Genomic DNA, 20,860 nt, shown 5'->3' with positions numbered 1-20,860 from the left:
GCAGAGGAAGCCTTCCCCATGCGCTTGTTGAATTCTGCATCTAGAGACAGGTTACTAGTGATAGTTGAGCCTAGGTAGGTGAACTCTTGAACCACTTCCAGAGTGTGGTCGCATATATTGATGGATGGAGCATTTCTGACGTCCTGCCCCATGATGTTCGTTTTCTTGAGGCTGATGGTTAGGCCAAATTCGTTGCAGGCAGCCGCAAACCTGTCGATGAGACTCTGCAGACACTCTTCAGTGTGAGATGTTAAAAGCAGCATCGTCAGCAAAGAGGAGTTCCCTGATGAGGACTTTCCGTACTTTGGACTTCGCACTTAGACAGGCAAGGTTGAACAACCTACCCCCTGATCTTGCGTGGAGGAAAATTCCTTCTTCTGAAGACTTGAACGCATGTGAGAGCAGCAGGGAGAAGAAAATCCCAAAAAGTCTGGGTGCGAGAACACAGCCTGTTTCACGCCACTCAGGATAGGAAAGGGGTCTGATGAGGTGCCGCTATGTTGAATTGTGCCTTTCATATTGTCATGGAATGAGGTGATGATACTTAGTAGCTTTGGTGGATATCCAATCTTTTCTAGTAGTCTGAAGAGACCACGTCTGCTGACGAGGTCAAAGGCTTTGGTGAGATCAATGAAAGCAATGTAGAGGGGCATCTGTTGTTTGCGGCATTTCTCCTGTATCTGACGAAGGGAGAACAGCAGGTCAATGGTCGATCTCTCTGCTCGAAAGCCACACTGTGCCTCAGGGTAGACGCGCTCGGCCAGCTTCTGGAGCCTGTTTAAAGTGACTCGAGCAAAGACTTTCCCCACGACGCTGAGCAGGGAGATTCCACGGTAGTTGTTGCAGTCACCGCGGTCACCTTTGTTTTTATAGAGGGTGATGATATTGGCATCGCGCATGTCCTGAGGTACTGCTCCCTCACCCCAGCACAGGCAAAGCAGTTCATGTAGTGCTGAAAGTATAGCAGGCTTGGCACTCTTGATTATTTCAGGGCTAATGCTGTCCTTCCCAGGGGCTTTCCTCTGGCTAGAGAATCAATGGCATCACCGAGTTCCGATTTTGTTGGCTGTACATCCAGCTCATCCACGACTGGTAGAGGCTGGGCTGCACTGAGGGCAGTCTCAGTGACAACATTCTCCCTGGAGTACAGTTCTAGGTAGTGCTCAACCCAGCGGTCCATTTGCTTGCGTTGGTCAGTGATTATGTCCCCTGATTTAGATTTGAGGGGGGGCGATCTTCTTGATGGTTGGCCCAAAAGCTCTCTTAATGCCATCATACATTCCTCTGATGTTTCCGGTGTCTGAGACCAGCTGAATATGACTGCATAGGTGTTGCCAGTAGTCATTTGCGCAGCGCCTGGCTGTTCTTTGTGCAGTGCTTCAGGCTGCTTCGAGTGCTGCGGATGTTAACTCGCTGGGGGCTTTCTTGTAATTCAACAGTGCAATGCGCTTAGCGACTATGACAGGTTCCAGCTCTTCAGTATGAGATTGAAACCAGTCTGCATTTCTCTTCGCACGTTTGCCGTAGGTGGTAAACACTATGCAATCAGCAAATATCCCCACTTCTGACCTTATGATGGAGGTAAGGTCATTGATGATGCAGCTGAAGATGCTTGGGCCAAGAACACTGCCCCGAGGAACTCCTGCAGTATCCTACAGCTAAGATGATCGGCATCCAACAACTAGCGCCATCTTCCTTTGTGCTAGATATCACTCCAGCCAGTGGAATTTTCCACCTGATCCCCATTGACTTCAGCTTTACTACAACTCCTTGCTGCCAAACTCGAACGAATGCTGCCTTGATGTCGAGGGCAATAACTCTCACTTAACCACTGGAACTTAGCCATTTTGTCCATGTTTTGACCAAGGGTGTAATGAGGTAAAGATCAAGAGTGGCCCTGGGAGAACCCAAACTGAGCATCGGTGAGGACGTTAACAGGGTGAAGGCCTGAAAAATGATTTCAGGAACACAGACAGGTGGCAGGTGCAACTGAGCATGGATAGATATTAGGTGATATATTTTCAAAGGTAAAACAAGGAGTAGGGGTATACACTCAATGGAAAAACACTGGAGTATGCAGACAAACAGGGGTCAAATACATAATTATCTGAAAGTGGGCATACAGTCCCTGAGTAAAGTAATGATAGATTTGTACAAGACATTAAACAACTGTTAGTGTATAATGTGCAGTTTTGGGTGCCCCATTATAGAAAGGCATTAATGCCATTAGGCATACAGCACAGGTTCAGCACGGATAAGGAACTGTAGCTACGGGGAGGTGCCAGATACTGGGGCTATTTCCAATGGAACAAAGACGACGAACAGCATATTTAATCGAGGCTGCTAAATCACATATAATTTTGATAAATTGAATTAAGGAAAACCTATTTCCTCTGGTTGGGCAATCAGTGATGACTGGTCAATCTAAAATAGTTACTGAGCGTGTGGCAAGGGTTTGGAGACATTTTTCTTTGGAGTGTGTTGGAGCAGGAAATGCTTTACCACAGGGCATGGTTGAAACAGGGACTGCTGTATCCATTAAGAGGAAACTGGAAAAAAGATGCAAGGGTATGGGAAAAGGTTGGTGCAGTGGGATTAGTTCTGGACTAAAATAAAAGCAGAAAACTGCAAATGCTGGAAATCTGAAATAAAAACAAAGTGCTGCAAATACTCAGCAGGTCTGGCAGCATCTGTGGGGAGAGAAACAGTTAACGTTTCAGGTCTGTGACCTTTCATCAGAACTGTGGAGTTCTCACATCCTCTACTGATGTGTCCACATTTCTTTTAATTCCATATGGCATTATCTTGTTGTATGTTTCTTGTATGACCTTATCACATGTGCTTCCAAAGCCACTTGCTTGTATGAAGGATAATTGAATATTATTGGATAGCAGAGTTTGGGAAAGTAGTCTGTTGAGAAATTGTACTGTCATGCATGAGGTACAGATCAGTCTTGATCCAATTAAATGGAGGAAAAAACTTGTGGTGAATGGCCTACTCCAAAATACAAAAACCCTTCTAATCGAAGCACCATTCTTACCTTGAGTGCACAGCAGTAGTCTGTGGGAGCCTTGTACTTGCTGCGGTAATCCTGCCCATAATACACATTCATGTGGTCCAGCTGAATGAAACAGGCCAGATCCCGAGAGGTCTGGAAAACAGAATTGTGCCAGGTTAGTGTGGCCAAAAACCTTTCATCCTAAAAAGTGAAAAGATGCTGATATTTAAACTTGGTTGTGGGCAAGGAAGGCGAAGAGTAAGAAAGCAACATGACACCTTTTGCATGTCAAAGTGGGGCAACATTTTTTTGAAAATGGAGTCAACGATCTAGATGCAGATTAGGAGGTCACAGCTACACAAGCATATTTTTCATATTTGTGCACAGTCTTATTAAAAATGCAGGATTAGAAAAATGCATTATTTCTCTGGTACTCGTTTCTCAAAACGACCCCTTAGAATATCTGGTTCAAAATTGGGCATAGGGTCACCTTGTAGAGACCATGCTCATTGAGTGGGATTGAGACCACCCAAATTCAGTTAACGTAGGACTCTTTCAACCAGCAGAGACTTATCCACTCACTTTGGGCTGGATGTGAATCCACGTTGCTGAGTTGAAGGGCTGATATCCCAGCCTGTTAAGCACTGCAAAACTCATTCCATTTGAATTCCTTCCCAAAACAACACAAAGTTAAGGTGAGGTTTAAAAATCAATCAGCTTCCAATGCATCCCAATAACAATATTCTAACGCATTTTGGCAAGCTCCATCGTGTTCATTCAGACAGACAGCAAGCTGTTCGTACCCTGGTCCACACCAAGTCCCACTGTTCCATCACTCCTGCCCTTGCTGAGCTATGTTGGCTCCTGTCGCCTAATATCAGAAATGTAACATTCTTATCCATCCTCCTCCAGCCCTACAACCCCTCAGAACTGTTTCTCTATCGTAGCTGGTTTAAGAAGACTGGCAACCACCAAATGGCCTCTGGGGCAAAGTTACAATTCAGTGCAGCATTAAGGCACACTGACCAGAAGATCCCAGGTTTGATTTGCCACCGTTTGGTGCCCGCAGTAAGAATCATACCAATTCCTCAACTCTATGTATACGGAATCTATCTTATTGCAATCATTTCAGAGCATCCTTACATTCTAAAACTGTAAGAGAAATTTTTATTCGTACTGTCAGCCAGCCCCTCTATCACTTTCCACCTTCCCTGAAAAAGTTTGTAAAAGGAACATTTAAGTTTCTAATTCTGTCCATGCCACAGCACATTTCTGTTCTAGCTAGCAGACCCCTGTATGTGTTTTGGATAGCAAGAATGACAGTTAACAGTGTTATGCCAGTGCTTCTATATTTTTTGTTAAGTATTTTTTGAGGACTCGTATTTTAGAATTATGGACATCGTTTTATTTGGGAAAACTGAAAAGCATTCAATGGATTTTTTTTTTTTACTAGGGTCATTGAAAAGGCAAAGAGGTCTTGTTTGAAAACGACATTTACTGGAAGCCACCTGTCTTCAGATAAATACGCAGCAGGGGGGATTATGACTTGGGGGAGATGTTTACAGAGAAGTGACAGGTCAAGATTTATAGGGGTCAGGAAGCTTGACTCTTGAGATAGTGTTTTTGGTTTCGCTTTGGACAGTGTGTTGGGGTGTGAACTGTTTTAAAGGCAGTTGGAGAAAACCAGCCAAGAGAGCAGTCACCATCAGCACCCTCTTCCATCTCTGAGAACTTCCTGAGAATCATGTGTAAGAATTAGAGAAACTGATGCCGCATTTCTCCTGAAAAGCCTGCCAGAAACCCATTGCCAAATTTCTCCTGGAAAGCCTGCCAAACTGATCCTCAATGTCGTCTGGAAAAAACTGCTCTGGAAAGATCCCATCTACGTGTATTTGGGACGCCAAACCAAAAAGGGACAACTGACATCTTTCCATATTTTTTTTCTTCAAGCATTTGGCCAAAGTACTCTTTTTTGTCTTTTTTTAAAACAGAGCTTAAAGAGAAACTGGGAGTGCAGTGGAGTGGAGTGATGAAAAGAGAGAGAGAGAGAGGCGCTAAGGGAAAAGGTAACTTTCATATTTCAACCTGTGTTAATGCTTTGCTTTGTTTCTGGTTAAGTTTTGTTTTATAATAAAGTGATAATTTTGTTTATTAAAGAAACCTGGTTGGTGTATGTTATTCTAGAATAGAGTAGAGTTTATGATTGACTGCATCCATAACTGGGTAAACATTTAAATATACGTTGTGACCTGTGGAGAAGTGGAACTAGAAAAGACAGTGCACTCCTCTCACCTCGGTCATGACAACAGTAATGAAGATCACAAAATAGGACTTGAGGCACGGCTAAAGTTGTTGCATTGTTTCCAGAAGCATTCTCAGAAGGAATTAAATCTTCTGCCAATCAGTTACAGAATTATTGCAGCTGCCACATGGTTCATTTAATTTAAAAAGCACCTTCTGAATCATACCTTCGTCTTGCCCTTAGGGACATAGTAGATTCCAGAGGCCCTGAGTAGGAAGTAGCGCTTCTTCCAGGATTTCTTGCCGTCCTCTTTCAGCCAAAGCAACCCCTCAATCTCTGGAACAGTCACAGAACTTCCACAGAAAAACTCCTGCAGCAATGGCACAGAACAGAACAATTAATTCACACACATCAGACCGGAAAGACAGTGAGTTAATTGCCCTGAGCTGTTTGAACTATTTAGGCCCAACACGTAGTAAAAAGCACACCGCACAGTCTAATATTTGACTCATTATTTTGAAAATGAAGGGGAGGGGAGGGGAGGGGAGAAGAGAAAATTGGGTGAAGGGGGGCACAGAGCACATGTTTTCTGCAGACATAACTATTAATGTTCTACTTGGAGAAAGTAGAATACAAAATCCAGTAAGAAACTGTTCAACAGTGTTCAGCAAACTTCATTTTTATAGCCTATTATTTATTCTTGTTTCTTATCTCTGCACCACTCCCAAACAGGCAATACTGCTGTCTGAAACAAAAACAAGAAATGCTGGATTCACTCAGCAGGTCTGGCAGCATCTGTGGAAAGAGAAGCAGAGTTAACGTTTCGGGTCAGTGACCCTTCTTCGGAACTGACAAATATTAGAAAAGTCACAGATTATAAACAAGTGAGGTGGGGGTTGGGCAAGAGATAACAAAGGAGAAGGTGCAGATTGGACCAGGCCACATAGCTGACCAAAAGGTCACGGAGCAAAGGCAAACAATATGTTAATGGTGTGTTGAAAGACAAAGCATTAGTACAGATTAGGTGTGAATATACTGAATATTGAACATCAGCAAGTGCAAACCTGAAGAAAAACAACCTGAAAAAAACAGTGGGTAAGCAAACTGAACAAACTAAGATGAAATGAAATGAATGCAAAAAAAGATTGTAAAAAATGTAAAAAGGAATGCAAAAAAAAAAAAAAAAAACAACTAAAAATGAAAGTAAAGTGGGGGGCTGTCATGCTCTGAAATTATTGAACTCAATGTTCAGTCCGGCAGGCTGTAGTGTGCCTAATCGGTAGATGAGATGCTGTTCCTCGAGCTTGCGTTGATGTTCACTGGAACACTGCAGCAATCCCAGGACAGAGATGTGAGCATGAGAGCGGGGGGGGGGGGGGGAAAGAGTGTTGAAATGGCAAGCAACCGGAAGCTAATACTGCTGTCTGATTCTGTTTCCGCACGATTTAAAAAGTGTGATATTTTATTCAAGACCTTGAATTGTACCATTGGAAAACCTGGGAGCGAGTTATGGTGGTTGATTGAAATGGGAGGCACCCTCTAGGGAGACTAATTCTTTTGTCACCAAAGTTTAAAGGGGAAGAAAAAAAAGTGATCAAAGAATCTTGATTAGGGTTTAAGAATACAGATGATCAGTCAATAGGACGATTTCTAGGACCACAGCCAGGGAAATGTTATTGCCCTCAATATTTCAAGTTGAGCCACTCCAGGATACCCAAGCACCCCAATGTCAATATCACAGCCTGGCAGCAGGTGAAGCTTAATCGGCATGGTAACTCCATCTTCAAAGTAGTACTTTTTTTTTTAAAGTACTATCTTTAGACTCATCTTCCTCTCTATTATATTTTGTTTGAATAATTAAATTTTAAAAAATTATACTTCACAAAGGATACAGGACAATTTTTCACCAATTTGGGCTCACTCTCAGTGTCAGGTGGTTGCTCACTGTGGATTGGGAGCTAATATGAAACAGCCCATAACCAACCAATATAAAGCCTCTTCTATAAAACAAACTTCCAACAACAGACTTTTAATACACCAATGGGGAGTGGTTGTGTGCACTAACACTGGGAAGACCATAAATACATAGTACATGTACCGGCACACAGGAATGTATGCTCTCCGCAGAAAAGGAAGGAATGGCAAGCCAATGTCCAGTTCACATGTCAACATATTTTTCACTATGGTTCATTTTTTTCACATTTTCACCAACAATTGCTGTTAATGTGAATCAGCAGATTCAGCACAAGTGTGTAGCGTTTGTACAGTGTTAGCTAGCTGCAGCTTGGACACAGGTCGGCTTCAGTGCCCCTAAGCTGGGGTGGGTGAACTAGAAACATCCAGCTCCTGATGACTACTCAGTGACCTCTCATTAGAAAGCTGGCGTTTGAACAATAGGTGAGGATCAGTTCCAGTTCAGGCTTGGTTGTGATAACCTAGATGAACAAACAGCCGACTGATTCTCTTTCTAGACTCTCACAGGAAGGATGTCGTCCGAGAGCTGCTGCAACTGAAAGAGCACTTTCAGGAAAGAAAGGAAGGGAGAGTGGAGGAGAAAGTGGGGTAAATACAAAATGCTGTCCTAGGGATGTTTTTGGAGTAGTCTTTGCACAGTTACAGAGAAACTCAGTGGAAAGATTTCTTAGAAACACAAAAACCTTTTTGCATAAACCCTACAAAAGGATATCCAAACCAGCTTCTCATAATTTACTTGGCCAATGTTTGGAATTATAGAATGTAAACATATTTTTACCACTCAGTAGAAGTTTGCTGTTAGCATCAAGTATATACTGAATCAGTGTTAAATTGCTATCTTTGAAGTATGCACACTATCAAATTTTAGATGAAAATGCTTGCTCTTTGCTGATTGCTAAATATCTGGTATGCAGAAATATTCAAGTTCAAGGTTAACTACGATAAATCAAACTTTTCATCTGATTAATGCCAGATTCCAGTAATTAATTCCTGAAATAGAGAGCAGCGCCCTGACCAATAGCACAAATAAACTCTCATCTGAAGAAAGCCAGAGAGTACACCAAGCTCTTCTGGTGAGGGAGAGGGGGATGGGGGGAGTAGTTGTGGAGAGCGCTGGATAAGTTACAGGCAGTCTAAGAGAACTCCAGTAAAGACATGGAGTCATATAAACTTGAGTCAGTAGTACTGACTGGATTTGGTAATGGCAGTGGCCATGGTAATGATAAGTGAGAGATTTTCATACTTTTCCCACTTGGGCTATAACAAGCACCCAGTTGTGTGATTAATGATTCTATTTGCTCAAATTTGTGTTACGCCTGAAGAGGGCATTTAAAGTTAGCCTAACACTGGAGTAAAGTTGGAAGTCTGCCACCAATGGTGGGAGCAGTTTCAGGCGACAGCGAAGAAATATCCTAAAACTGAAGCATAAAGGACTTCTTATGCTGGTATTGGAACCAACATGGCTAGCTTCCCAAGCAGAGCATTGTTACCTCTCACACTGCAAGCTAAAACACTTTATTTCCAGTACTTGCATTAACTTTAAATCAATTTATTTGAAGCAATCTGCTGCCTTTTGAAGATTGCATCCATGGAAATGGAATTTTACTCCACCTTGATGTTTCAAGGTAAATATTCCCTGTTCTTCTGTAAATAAAAGGGTTTTAAAATCCAATGGTTTTCCTCCATGGTTTGTACCTTTCAGTTCTGATAGTTATGCCTGACACATGACACATGACCCATGTCTCAGAGTAAGCTCTGAGATCAGGAGAAATTTCTTCACTAAGAGTTGTGAACCTTTGGAATTCTCTACCGCAGAGGGCTTTGAATGCTGAGTCATTGAGTATATTCAAGTCAGATTGACAGATTTTTCGATCAAGTGATATGGGTTAGTGCATGAAGGTGTAGTGAGGTAGATCAGCCGTGATCGTGTTGAATGGCGGAGCAGGCTAAAGGGGCTGAATGACCTAGTCCAGCTCCTATTTATGTCCCTTTACAGAATGTGTATTTCTGGATTTTGTTTCAGATTGGCAGCATGTGTTTTTTTAGCGCCCACCTCAAGTTCCCTCTTCATTGGGCCAATCACTTATTTGAAAATCAACGAGAAAGGCTGACCCATGATCGTTAGGCACAATGTGAACTTCAGTTAACTCAGGGATTCAGAAGCTCTGTTTGCACACCGACTTACCTCAAGTAGTGCTTCCTTATTTCTGTCTCCCATCTCAGAGTTCTCCCTCCTCCCCAGCAGATAATTCTGTTTTAAATAAAACTCATTAGTGCAGTTAAATACATATTTGAAACATCTATACAGCGAAGTACATTAATCCCAAGACATTGCTTGCTGCTGTACTCAGTGCAGTCCTGACTCCAAAAACGGCCGACTCTGTGGTCTCACCTGGTACATACCCATTATGCGCAGCTGGATGTCAAGCCTGCTCTGGGAAAGCTAGTGACACCACACCAAGGCTTCAGCCATTACTCTGCATCTTGGAACAAGTCCCAGTTAAGCAACACCTATTTTAAAACTCTCATCCTGGTTTACAAATCCCTCCATGGCCTTACCCTGCCCTATCTCTAATTTCCTCCAACCCAACAACCCTCCAAGTTACCCACACTCATCTAATTCTGCCCTCTTGAGAATTCCCAATAATAACTGCTCCACCACAGGTGGCCGTGCCTTCAGCCTCCTGGGCCCCAAGTTCTGGAATTCCCTCACTAAACCTAGTGCCTCTCAACCTCTCTTTCCTCAAGACTTAAATCACTTAATCGAATATGTCTGTATCAGGGGAATGGCCAGAGGAATGAAGAGGAAAAGGAGGAGTGATTGCCCAAGTTTCTCCAATACCTCCCCTGCTGAGTCAGGTCACACAAAACCATACCATACGAATTAGGAGAAATAGGCCATTCAGCCCGTCGCACCTGTTCTGCCATTTAATAAGATCAAGGCTGATCGGTTTCTGTCTCGAATTCCACACTCGCATCTACCCCAGATAATCTTGCTCAACAAGAATCGATCTACCTCCGCCTTAAAAATATTCAACGATCCCGCCTCTATCACTTTGAGGCAGAGAATTCCAAAGTCACACAACCCTCTGAAAGAAAACATTTCTCCTCGCAATCCTAAAAGGGTGACTCCTAGTTTTAAAACACTGCCCCCTAGTTCTGGACTCACCCACAAGAGGAAACATCCTTTCCATATTCACCTTCTCAAGACCATTTAGGATCTTATATACTTCAATCAAGTCTCCCCTCACTCTTCTAAACTCGAGTGAAAACAAGCCCAGTCTGTCCAACCTTTCCTCTTAAGGCAACCCGCTCATTCCAGGTATCAATCTAGTAAACCTCCTCTGAACCGCCTCCAATGCATTAACCATAGAGCACATGATGATCCAGTTCGAGCCCTCTGTACCAGTGTTAACTCTTACCTGGAGCTGTGTACTCCAATTCCATTTCCCTTTCCCCATTTCCTTATCCAAGGAATTACATAGAATGTACAGCACAGAAACTGGCCATTCGGCCCAACTGGTCCATGTTGGTGCTTATCCTCCAAATCTCCTCCCACCCCTCTACATCCAACACTGTCAGCATAACCTCCTAATCTTTTTCCTTAGTGTTCATCTATCTTCTCCTGAAATGCATTTATGCAATTCACCTCAACTACACATTGTGGTAGCAAGTTCCATATTCTAACCACTCTTTGGGTAACGAAGCTTCTTCTGAAATAGTTATTGGATTTGTTAGTGACTATTTTATATTTATGGGCCCCAATTTTGAATTCCCCAAAAGTGGAAACATCTACATCTTCCTAGCAAACCCTTTTATAATTTTTAAAGTCCACTATTAGGTCATGTCTCAGCCTTCTCTTTGACAGACAAGAGCCAGAGTCTGTTCCATCTTTCCTGACAGAACCTCTCAGTTCTGGTATCATCCTGGTGAATCTTTTTTGCACCTTCTACATTGCCTCTATATCCTTTCTATAATATGGAGTTCAACTTTGCTTGAAAAAAATCTAACACAAGCTAAAATTAATGACATGTGTGTCAAGGGTGCTAAAGAATCCTGTACTCAAACAGGTTCAAACAAGCTTATGAAAGTTCAGTGTGCATCTGGCTTTAAGGCTAGGACTTGGAACTTCAGAACACAAGTTGCGTGAGGCAAACACCTGAACAACTGGGCATGTCATCCGTTCCAACCATTCCAATATATCACACCTTCCATTCAGCTCAAATGCTCAATTCTAGTTGATCATTAGAGGAGACAGTGACAGAGTGTTAAGGTCACTGGACGAGTAATCCAGAGGCCCAGGCTGATGCCATGGAGACAGGTTCAAATTCCACCACGGCAGCTGATGGAATTTAAATTCCATTAATTAATAAATTAAATTTATTAATAAAAAAATCTGGAACCGGAAGCTAGTCTCAGTAATGGTGCCATGAAACTATCGATTGTCGTAAAAACCCATCTAGTCCACGAACATCCTTTAGGGAAGGAAAGGTGCCATCCTTACCTGGTCTGGCCTACATGTGACTCCAGACCCAAAGCAATGTGGTTGACCTTTAACCACCCTCTGAAATGGCCTAGCAGGCCACTCAGTTGTCAAGGACAATTAGGAATAGGCAACAAACGCTGGCCTAGCCAGTGACACCCACATCCCATGAAAGAATCAAACAAATTCTGTGCTCCAGGCAAGGAAGCGCAGAACCTATCCAAGTTTTAAATCAGTCAAACATTATAGGTGACCCAGCCACAAGTCATAGCGCAATAATTCAAAGATGACACTGTGCTGTAAAACAAGAGGGCAAAGTCCTTGCGGCTTGTAGATGTCATTTGAACTGACATCTCGACAGTCCATGTTTTTGAATTTGCATTACAATAAAAATGAGAAGACTAAGGACAGTTATAAGCAGTGTGGAAATAATTTAGAACAGTCAAACTGATCAAGACACCAATGCAGAATAAATGTAAGTGGCCTGCAGGATAGCAAATAAGGAAGTAATTCTACATCAAGGTTAAGGTCCATCACTTGTCAGAAGCTTCACATACCTGTGGATTTTTAAAAAGTGCATATTTCTCAATGCGTTCCGTAAACATGAGCTTGTTCTGACTGTCACGAGTCCAGTTCAGCAAGCTCTCCACCAGATTTTCATGATCTTCGAAGATTCGCTCTGAAATTACAAAAAAATATAAGGGAGTGGGGAGTCTGCACTTGAGAAACTGATGGAACACTGCAATGAAGAGACAGAAAGCAGAACAGAGTTAGAACCTGTGCATTTTTAAAATAGGAAATACTGTCCAAATGTTGCTGATAGCCAGCTAAGGCCAACTCAAGTTATATTATAGGCTGAACGAGCCCTTCTGCAGTTTGTACCATTTAGAACCAGGAGGCTTTCAACGGTTTTGAAGTGTTGGTCTGGAGACATCATTTTCAGCTGATGAAAAGTCATCTTTTAATGCTGGAGGTTCAGTTGTCACATTAGGGTTCTGGAGAAAGTACAACACCTGTACCCAAGCCCCAGAGTAGTTTCAAACCCCACTCTGGTTTTCTCATAAAACTGCCAAGTTTATTTCTGCTGCTTTTAGCAGCAGAAATAAACCAGAGTGCTGCAGCATAATGACTCAGTGTATGCCAGTGGCCACCAGGCCAGACACACTTCAGATTCAAGCAAGTCAGGCTGAGTTCATATCCTGTTCTGACAAAAGATCATCAACCTGAAACATTGGCTGAGGTTTTACCAGCTCCAGGGTGGCAGGCTAGCCAGTAAAATGCTGGGGAGCTGTGTTGGGAGGGCTCCTCAATGCAGTCCCGCGGCAGACCATTTTCCTAGTGAGGGGAACTCCAGCGGCTTAGCCACTCGCCGACTGGAGGCAGCCAGCCAATTGAAGTAATTAAAAAGGGCCAATATATTCAAGAAGGAAATAGATATATTTCTTAATGCAAAGGGATCAAGGGATATGGGGAGAAAGTGGGAACAGGGTACTGAATTAGACGATCAGCCAGGACCTTTTTTGAATGGTGGAGCAGGCCCAAAGGGCTGATTGGCCAATTCCTGCTCCTGTTTTCTATGTTTATGTTTTTACAATGACCTGGCTATTTTCCAGTGCCACCGGCCCCCCACCATGAGGGGAGGGCGCCATCTGCATGAAGGCAGACTCCCAGCAGTTTCGAGGTGTGGGGGGGGGGGGGGGGGGGGGCGGGGGAGAAGAGGTTGGGGATGCCTTGGTTTCCAACGACACTCTCGTTCTCCTTGCAGCCTCAGCAGCAGTCACTCCTCTTGGTGGCGTTGCCGAGGCTACAGAATTGCCAGCCCAATGGAGCCAATCCGCAGTTCTCAATTGGAAGGTGGGCCCAGCAGCAGTGTCTTAATTGGCCACCACGCAGGCTTGAGACCCACATATGGTCTCCACAGAGACCTTCCAATCAGGTCTCACCCCAGGCCAAGAAAATCCCAGCAGTTAACACTCTCTCTCCACAGATGCTGCCAGATCTGCTGAGCATTTCCAGCATTTTCTGTTTTTATTTTAGTTTTCCAACATCTGCAGCATTTTGCTTTTATGCTAGTTTAATTCACTGCCACTTCTCTTACAAGAATGTCCACCTTTATATCTTCTGCACTTATCTCGACAAGATTTCAACCTGTCTCTTTTACCTTGTACATCTTCATTGCCTTCTGTTTCCCTTCTCATTTGAAGAGTTAACTAGCAAAACTCACTCCACAGCCACATCTCTTTCCACAGCAACTGTCTCTGGCTCCAACTTATTTCACATGGATTGCAAATGAAATTCCTCCCTTCATGTTCCTGATCCACCTCTGATTACAGATATCTCCAAGATATTCAGCGTTCCTTAAACCAGTCCTGAGGTCCATGCACTGCCACACGCACGCTCTCTATCTCTCTCTTCAGCAGCATCGACTCACCACCTCTAAGCTCTTCTGGTCCAATGCTTTGTTTCATCCAATGCTTCAACAAAAAACTTTTCTTCCTTTCAGATGTCAAGGATCGCAAACTTCAACAACTTGACACCAATGTCATTCCAAATCCTCCTTCCCTTTCACTTTCCTCTGATCCCATCCATTCTTTCAATCTCATCCTTAGCTGTGTTGTCACTATCCATCAGTGACCACCACCCATCCCCCCCACTTCCCCATTTCTTCCATTGCCTTCAACTCCGCACCCACTTCTTTGGCCAGGAGTCTTCCTCCCTCACAGTTTCTTTAGAATTCTTGTTCCACCTGGACCCATCTCTACCCTCTCTAGATCTTTTCATCGGTAACTGCTGACGTAACAGCGGCCATCTCAAGCCAACATTTCCATGACGGTCGCTGGCCTCATTTCTTCTAGAGATGTTCCCGCCACGGTCACCAGCCTCAGTTTCCCAACCCTGCACAGCCCATTTCTTCCTTCCCAAGATCCACAACCAGGATTGTGCTGGTAGACCCATCACTTCAGCCTGGTCTAGCCCCACGTTAGTGATTTCTTCCTATTTCGACTCTACCTTTTCTTCCTTGTCCAGACTCTTCCCACCTAAATCCGTGACTGTAATAGGACCAATCAGAACTCAGTATCACGTGATTCTCCAACATAAATAATTGTAGGAAAACAATTAATTTGACTTGTTAACGTGTATGAACAAAAATGGATGGAGGGCCCATACTAATTTGAGCAGGTATATAATTCTGAATTTAAAACCTTTGATACTTTTAAAACGATTGCTTTCAGAATATGCTGATTTAAACTGTGGTTTCATTAAGTTGGCATTGGGCCAAATTTTGAGAAACATTGAGCAGCATTAAGAACAGTATTTCAATGAGATTCCAATTGCTGGCCCAACTAAAATTTGACAACTATTCATTGCTGCTCTCATAGTCTAATATTATAAAACCAAAGCACATACACATACAGCACTGTCACTAGGATTTCAGTAGAGCGGAATGGTAGGTGTACTGAATTTTCACAGTCTAGACTTGTATGCTGTTGAAGTTGACAATCATTTGAAACTTGGATTGTGCCTGGAAGAGAGCATTTTCGGCTGTATAACACTGGAGTGTAGGATGGGTTTATCATTGGAGTTAGTAGCAGGAGCAATTTAAGGTAAGAAATTAAAAAGAGTGCAACGGTAAAATGCATTAGGCTTAAGTGCACTTCTTGTAGCGCATTGATAGTAACATATTACAAATGCTTTATGACAATACCAATGAACATATCATCTGCAGAAATTGTCAAACAAACAGCTGACAGGATGAAAGGGCAAAAATAAAAAATGAAGGTCTGGAATATTTCCAAGAACGCACCTACCCAGAAGACCAGAAGTTAATTTCCAGCACATCACAACACCTGATTTTCAGCTGTTGCTCAGCCCCACCAACTCACCCATTTGAAGCTCAGGAATTGTTTCCACCAGTGACCAATCTGAGCTGAATCCACAGTGGGACTTATCCATGAGGTTGTCCAGAACCTGCCTGACTGTTTGTCTTTCATCAACCATCATCGTTTTGGAGCTCTCATCAGACATGTGGACCCGTATCACCAACTATAAGGACAGGATCAGACAGTTAATCAGGCAGCTGGTTTTCTACTTCATTACCTACAAATTTCAACACATCAGTGCTTCGCATCTAGTTTCCCATAAGAAAAATGTGCAGACCTAAAGTGGTACGAATACTACAAATAAACTTTGCCATATACCTTGTTTTCAGAGCACCATCCCAGTATGTGATCACCCACACATTTTAACATACAAATAAACACTTAGCTTATTAGTTAACTTAAATTTGTGCATCAAATGGAATAAAGAAGGGATAAGAATGACAAAATTTCAAGCTGAATCCCCAGTAAGTGTGGCTACATCTCATGCCTTCATATTCACTGAACCCTTTTCACAGAGTCTAAGAGATGCACTTGCTTATGTTGTCCTGAAAGTACTCTGTAAACATCCAAGCATCAAAACAGTACTGTGGCATACCAAGTACCAACCAGTTGTTGTGGTTATTTCCTTAACTCAGCCACGAAAAACACAGGTAAAAGAAGAATGTCAGAAATGTCAAACCCTGTACACTGACCACCTGCCCAGCTGTGTCAGCCTATTAGGATGATGAGATACAGGTGATCTGTCCACATATGATCCAGTCATTAAAATATGACAGTGGATTAACTCACCCAATAACCTTGTCATCACTTACCAGTTCCTCGAACTGCCCCACACCCCACTGATAGCAGAGCTGAAATTGTGAATTCACTGAGTTGGAGATATAGCACACACTCCTTTCCATCCTGACTGGGACACAACATTTCAGTGCTGAAAAATGTTGGACTACTACAGAAGATTTAATACAGTTTTAATATTCTGAAAATTCCTAACATATACTGTTACAAGTTATTTGTTTTTATATTTAAAAACTTAGAATGCTGTGCATTTTTTAAAAACCCAAAGGATTTTTCAGTGGACATTAACACCTGCAAATAGCTGAAATCTTTGGATGTTTTGAAAAGAAGCTGACTTTGTACACAAGGACAGAAGAGCAGGCAATTGCAAGGAAACCAACAAGGGGTTTGACCTCCTCAGAGCAACTCTTTGAATGACAGGGGAGACTATGTCTGGACATGTGACCTGTTCAGGAAGGTTTTGCTTTCACTTTGGACCCTTTAAAACCAGAGAGTTGGACAAAGAGCAGGCATTTGAAATTTGGTTTTGACCTGCCTGGAGATCAGAGAGGAAGACCCAGAGAAAGCGCTGCCTCACTCTGTAAAGGAATCCTGCATCTCAAGAAACAACCCTGTATTTCAACAGTGGCAGATTCCTATTTCCCCGTCTCTGCATCAAGTGTGGTTCCTGTTGCCTCCCGTGTTTTAGGAAATCCTGAAATATGAAGAAATCTTGTACTGTTATCCTGCTGCTGTAAAACCTAAGATGACTTGCTGCTGCAGCAGCCCTGATGAAAGACCTATGTGAAGCCTGCTGCAGTTGAATTGCCTTGAGCACCTACCCATCACAGACTGTTCATCAACCTCGCCTGGAGTGACTTCGAATGACATCTGACTATTCGACTCGGACATCTCACCAAACCGAAGAACTTCTTACCAGAATGTGACAAACTAGCTTATTTTGTTATTCCTTCTATTTCTATGAAACAGCTGTAAATCGAAAATCCTTTTTCTCCAGTTAACCGCTTTTTTTTCCAGGTGCGTGTGCATGAGGGCTAGAGAAATAAGGAGCTTTTAGTATATAGATTTCTCTCATTATTGGTTAAGACTTGTTTTTATAATAAATAGTTAATTTTGTTGTTGATTGAAGAAACCTGGTTGGTGCGCTTTTTTCTGGGGAACAAATAGAGTATGTAATTGGCTGTTTTTCGGTAGATGGGAAAATTTGATATGCTGTGACCCGTGGAGAAGTGGGACTGAATTAACAATGCATTCCTCCTGCCTCGGTCATAACAATACACACACACAGAATTTCCCTCTTCTCAGAGTAAACATGGAGCACTCAGGTCAGAAATAACATGGGTTAGAAATAATGTACAGTAAATAAATCCCTGTGCTGTGCTACGCTCTGTATTGCATCATCGCACTAATGACTTTCTTACTTATTGACTTAACTAGCTGAAAATCCCTTCATACCATCCAGTTCTCATCAATTCAGTAATGATGTCCACCTTGAAAGAAAGCTAGAGCATCCCGGAATGAAGCAAAGGTCAGACTCTGGTCTGCATATGGAGACAATTTTGAGTCACAACTTCAATGGGGCTGAATTTTAAATTTTTTGATTCATTCACATGATGTGGACCACCATACATTGCTCATCCCCGATTGCCCTCGAGAAGTTAGTGCTGAGCTGCCTCATTGAACCACCCCAGCATGGCTGGATCAGGACACTACCCTAAAAACTTTTGCAGTGATATCCTGGGGCTGAGGTGATTGGCCTCCAACAAACACAACCATCTTTCTTTGTGCTAGGCATGACTCCAACCAATGAAAGGTTTTCCCGTTGATTACCATTGGACTTCAATTTTACTAGGGGTCCTTGGTGCACGCTGTCCAGGCCAACATTTATCCCTCAATCAAAATTACGAAAACAGGTTATCTGGTCATAATCACATTGCTGTTTGAGACCTTGCCATGTGCAAATTTGCTTCTGCGTTTCTGACATTACAACAGTGGCTACACTTCAAATGTACTTCATTGGCTCTAAACCACTTTGGAATGTCCTGTGGTTGTCAAAAACACTATATAAATAGAAGTCCGTCAACGACAGCTTCCATCACTTTGCTGATAATTGATAGTAGACTGATGGGGGCAGTAGCTGGCTGGATTGGATTTGCCCTACTTTTTGTGGACAGGACATACCTGGGCAAGTTTCTATTTTGTCGGGTAGATGCCAATGTTGTAGCTTCATTTGAACAACTTCACTAGAGGTGCAGTTAGTTCTGTAGCACAAGTCTTCAGCATTACAGCTGAATGTTGCCAGGGCTCATAGCTTTTGCTTAATCCACTACACTCAGCCATTTCTTGATATCACAAAGTGAATTGGCTGAAGACTGGCATCTGTCATGGTGTGTACCTCAGGAGGAGGTTGAGATGAATCATCCACTTGGCACTTCTGGCTGAAGATGGTTGTGAACACTTCTGCCTTTTTTTTTTGCACTCACATGCTGAGTTCTTCCATCATTGAGGATGTGGATATTCATGGAACAACCCCCTCTTCCCATTACTTGTTTAACTGTCCAACACCATTCACAACCAGATGTAGCAGGACTGTAGAGCTTTGAGCTGATTCCTTGGTTGTGGATCGCTTAGCTATCTATCCCATGCTGCTTCTACTGTTTAGCATGCATGAAATCTTGTGCTGTAGCTTCACCAGGTTGGCAACACATTTTTGGGTATGCCTGGTGTTGCTCATGGCATGCTCTTCTACACTCTTCATTGAACCAGAATTTGTCCTTGGTTTGATGGTAATGGTAGAGTGAGGGATATGCCAGGCCATAAAGGTTGCAGATTGTGGTTGTATACAATTTTGTAGCTGCTGATCTGCAGCACCTCACCGATACCCAGTTTTGAGCTGCTTGATCTTTTCCGAATCTATCCCATTAAGTATGGTGGCAGTGCCACACAACACAATGGAGGGTGTCCTTAGTGTGAGGACAGATCTCCGTCTCCACATGGACTGTGCGATGGTTACTTGTACCAATGCTATCATAGACAGATGCATGTGTGACAGGTAAATTGGTCAGGACAACGTCAAGAAAGTTGTTCCCCTCATGTTCATTCTCTCACTGCTTGCTACAAGCCCAATCTGGCAACTATATCCTTCAGGACTCAACTAGCTCAGTCAGTAGTGGCACTACCGAGCGACTCTTAGTGATGAACAATGAAGTCACCCATCCAGACTGGCAACAGGAATGAGCCTACTTCTGTCGTGCAGGCCTAAGTACTGCCAGAGTCTGATACCCCCATTTAACATGCTTATGGCCTTCAAGCATGCTGCTGGGATACAAATGAGGGTTTGGAACTGCCTTTGGAGACAGAGATCCATGACAGAGAGACAGTCTCCACAGAAGTAACAGGTATGATAGTTCAGTAACATTACCACTGCACTAATAACCCAGCGGCCCGGGCTAAACCCAGAGTCCATGAGTTGATATGGCACCACAGTAATTTGAGAATTTAAATTAGATTTTTAAAAAATCTGGAAATAAAAAGCTGGTATCAGTGAAAGTGACTATGAAGCTGTTGGATGGTCATAAAAACTCAACTGGTTCATTATGATTTTTTTTTATCAAGGAAACCTGCTATCTTCACCCAGTCTGCCTTGTGTGACTGCAATGCCACATGAGCGTGATTGACTCTGAACTGGCATAACAAGCCACAGTCTAATCAAACTGGAGCTGTTCAACAAGGCACATCAAGACCTTCTTAGGAAAACTAGGGACATGTAATAAATTCCAACCTTGCCAGTGACACCTACATCTCGAAAAGGAATTAAAAAAAGGTAATCACCCTCACCAAGCTTCTAATGGGACTGTCATTTTATTCTGGCCAGTGACCAGAGATGGCCATCGGCTGTTTAGGTTGGAGATTTTCACTGTATGAACCTCTGAGCCTTTCCCAGCATCAGAGCGGAATGACACTCACAAATCGAAAGAAACATGCTGAATCCAGACCAGGCTGCCAGACCATGCACCTGTTGACTGTAGTTGCTATGAATTGAAGAGGAGTTTGGGCATTGGAGAATTTTTTTGACTTCGAATTTCGTCTAGAGTTCAATTCTTACTATAAGCTGCCTAAATTCAGCACCATGAAAACCAGGTCATATTACAGAGCCATTGGAAGATGATCTACAATCTAAACGGCAGCTTGCTCACAAAGTGACACATAATTGCTTGCCAATTCCCCATTCACACCGCTAGGTTCAGCCTCAAACAAATCATGTGTAAGAACTGAACTCTAGATGAAATTTGAAGTCAAAAAAATTCCCCAATGCCCAAGCTCTTCGCCAATTCATAGCAACTGCAGTCAACAGGTGCATGGTCTGGCAGCCTGGGGATGGGAAGAGACACAATAATCTCACTTGAAAGCCTACAGGCAACAGAAGACACACTGGAGCTCCTTCTCCACAATGTGGGATTTCTAAATGCAGTGTAAAGCTTTGACTG

The 20,860-nt window shown here is 42.9% G+C and overlaps 1 protein-coding gene across 7 annotated transcripts in view; it reads right to left on the bottom strand.

The window, feature by feature from the left end:
* Window positions 1-20,860, bottom strand: part of LOC137372246 (ras-associated and pleckstrin homology domains-containing protein 1-like) — a 212,032-nt gene that overhangs the window by 26,847 nt on the left and 164,325 nt on the right. For all 7 annotated transcript variants that reach the window (XM_068035920.1, XM_068035924.1, XM_068035922.1 and 4 more), the window contains 5 exons: window positions 15,582-15,741; window positions 12,255-12,376; window positions 9,400-9,465; window positions 5,467-5,610; window positions 3,041-3,151 (listed from right to left, as the gene is read on the bottom strand). In XM_068035920.1, coding sequence (XP_067892021.1) covers window positions 3,041-3,151; window positions 5,467-5,610; window positions 9,400-9,465; window positions 12,255-12,376; window positions 15,582-15,741 — 603 coding nt within the window. The remainder of the gene's footprint in view (window positions 1-3,040; window positions 3,152-5,466; window positions 5,611-9,399; window positions 9,466-12,254; window positions 12,377-15,581; window positions 15,742-20,860) is intronic.

This window comes from Heterodontus francisci, chromosome 7 (genome assembly GCF_036365525.1).
Source record: "Heterodontus francisci isolate sHetFra1 chromosome 7, sHetFra1.hap1, whole genome shotgun sequence".
NCBI classification, from domain to species: Eukaryota; Metazoa; Chordata; class Chondrichthyes; order Heterodontiformes; family Heterodontidae; genus Heterodontus; species Heterodontus francisci.
This window is presented reverse-complemented; position numbering and strand designations above follow the sequence as displayed.